The sequence below is a fragment of the Chinchilla lanigera genome, unplaced genomic scaffold, assembly GCF_000276665.1.
Source record: "Chinchilla lanigera isolate Chin_1 unplaced genomic scaffold, ChiLan1.0 scaffold00057, whole genome shotgun sequence".
NCBI classification, from domain to species: Eukaryota; Metazoa; Chordata; class Mammalia; order Rodentia; family Chinchillidae; genus Chinchilla; species Chinchilla lanigera.
In genome coordinates, this window is record NW_004955458.1 from 5,645,573 (window position 1) to 5,647,204 (window position 1,632).

The window sequence follows — 1,632 nt, forward strand, 5'->3', positions numbered from 1 at the left end:
TTTTCTGTTTTGGTTTTTCTCCGGTACCGGGAACCGAACTCATGACCTTGCGCTTGCCAGGCAGGCGCTTTGCCACTGAGCTAAATCCCCAGCCCCTGTTTTGTTTTGTTTTTCCGGTATTGGGAATCGATCTTGCGACCTCATGCTTGCCAGGCAGGCGCTGTGCCACTGGGCTAAATCCCCAGCTCCTAAGTGTTTCTGTTTTAACATTTAGATCTTTGATCCTTTTTAATTTTTTGGTGTAATGCATCATTAGATATATGGGTCTCGGTTCAGTCTTGTGCATGTGGGTATCCAGTTTTCCCAGTACCATTTGCTAGAGGGGCTGTCTTTCCTCTAGTGTATGTTTTTGGCCCTTTGTCAAAGATCAAGTACCTAAATGTGTCTGTTTTTGCTTCTTCTATTCTGTTTCTTTGATGCACAAGTCTGTTTTTATGCCAATACCATGCTGGTTTTTTTTTTTAATCACTCTGGCTTTGTAATAGCTTCAAATCAGGGATTGTGGTGCTTCCTGCTCTGTTATTGTTACCCAGAATTGCTTTTGCTATTCTAGGTTTCTTCTGGTTACATACGAATTTTGGAGTGTTTTGTCTAGATCTATAAGGAATGCTTAGATATTTGGATTGGGATTGTATTAAATCTATAGGTCAGTTTTGGAGATATAGCCATTTTGACTGTATTGGTTCCGCCTATCCAGGAACATGGGATATCTTTCCCTTTTCTGATGTCTTTTTCAGTCTTCCAGAATAGTGTGATTTTTGTTGTAGAGGTCCTTCTGGCATCATTTAGCATAACCCATGGATGTCTGCTCTTTATTATCAGCAGTGTTTAAAAATTCTTCGAAAGAGAGCACTGCATATACTGTGTTCTTGGAAAAATGTGCTGATTTTATATTCTTCTCCAGTTCTAAGAAATTAGTTGATGTAGGGATATAGTGCATGAGTGTCACTTTCTTTTCATTTGCCTTCTGTCTTTCTGACAGATCCGAGCTGCTAACCTCAGTGGAGACTGCTCCCTTGTAAATGAAATATTCAGGTTGCATTTTGGATTAAAACGACACCATCAGGTAAAAACTGACAGGAAATTACCTTCTCTCAAGGGTATCATGAGTAGAAATCATGAGTAAGAAATGAAATACATCTGGCGTTTGACCTTTGGAAGGACCACCTGTAGGAAATGAATATAAAATGTGTACCATCGAAGCCCATTAGGCAGAATTTAGTTTTATTTTATAACTGTGGCAAGCTGTGAGAGTGACTGGGAGATTTCAGGAGTGAAGGATCTGAGGATCTTGCCTCTCAGATCCTGTTGGGCCAGGCTAGATGAGGAACGGAAGTGGAATCACACCGTCTTTTATCCTAACAGTCCTGCTCCTCTGTCTGGAAAGTACCACAGTGTCCTGGCGACAGGACACGTAATTCCTTTCAGAGCAGAGACTGCCTGGCAGTCCAGGCCACAGCTGTGTGTCAGTGTGCCTGGGAAGGCTGTGTGACATGATAGAAAAGCTTCGGGTTGGCACAGACTGGGTTATGATGAGCTGAACTGAGAGGAATTTCCTAAACAAAATTTGATAAATGAAGAAGAAAAGTATACGTCAAGACTGTCCTCCCAGGGGCTGGGGATTTAGCTCAG

General features: G+C 41.9%; 1 protein-coding gene across 1 annotated transcript in view; it reads left to right on the forward strand.

Moving 5' to 3' along the window:
• The window catches only part of Xrcc6bp1 (XRCC6 binding protein 1), a gene marked incomplete at its 5' end in the record, with an annotated part of 17,592 nt that overhangs the window by 12,894 nt on the left and 3,066 nt on the right, over positions 1-1,632 (forward strand). Inside the window, 1 exon segment of the mRNA XM_013521026.1 lies at positions 983-1,066. Within this exon segment, the coding sequence (XP_013376480.1) occupies positions 983-1,066 (84 nt within the window).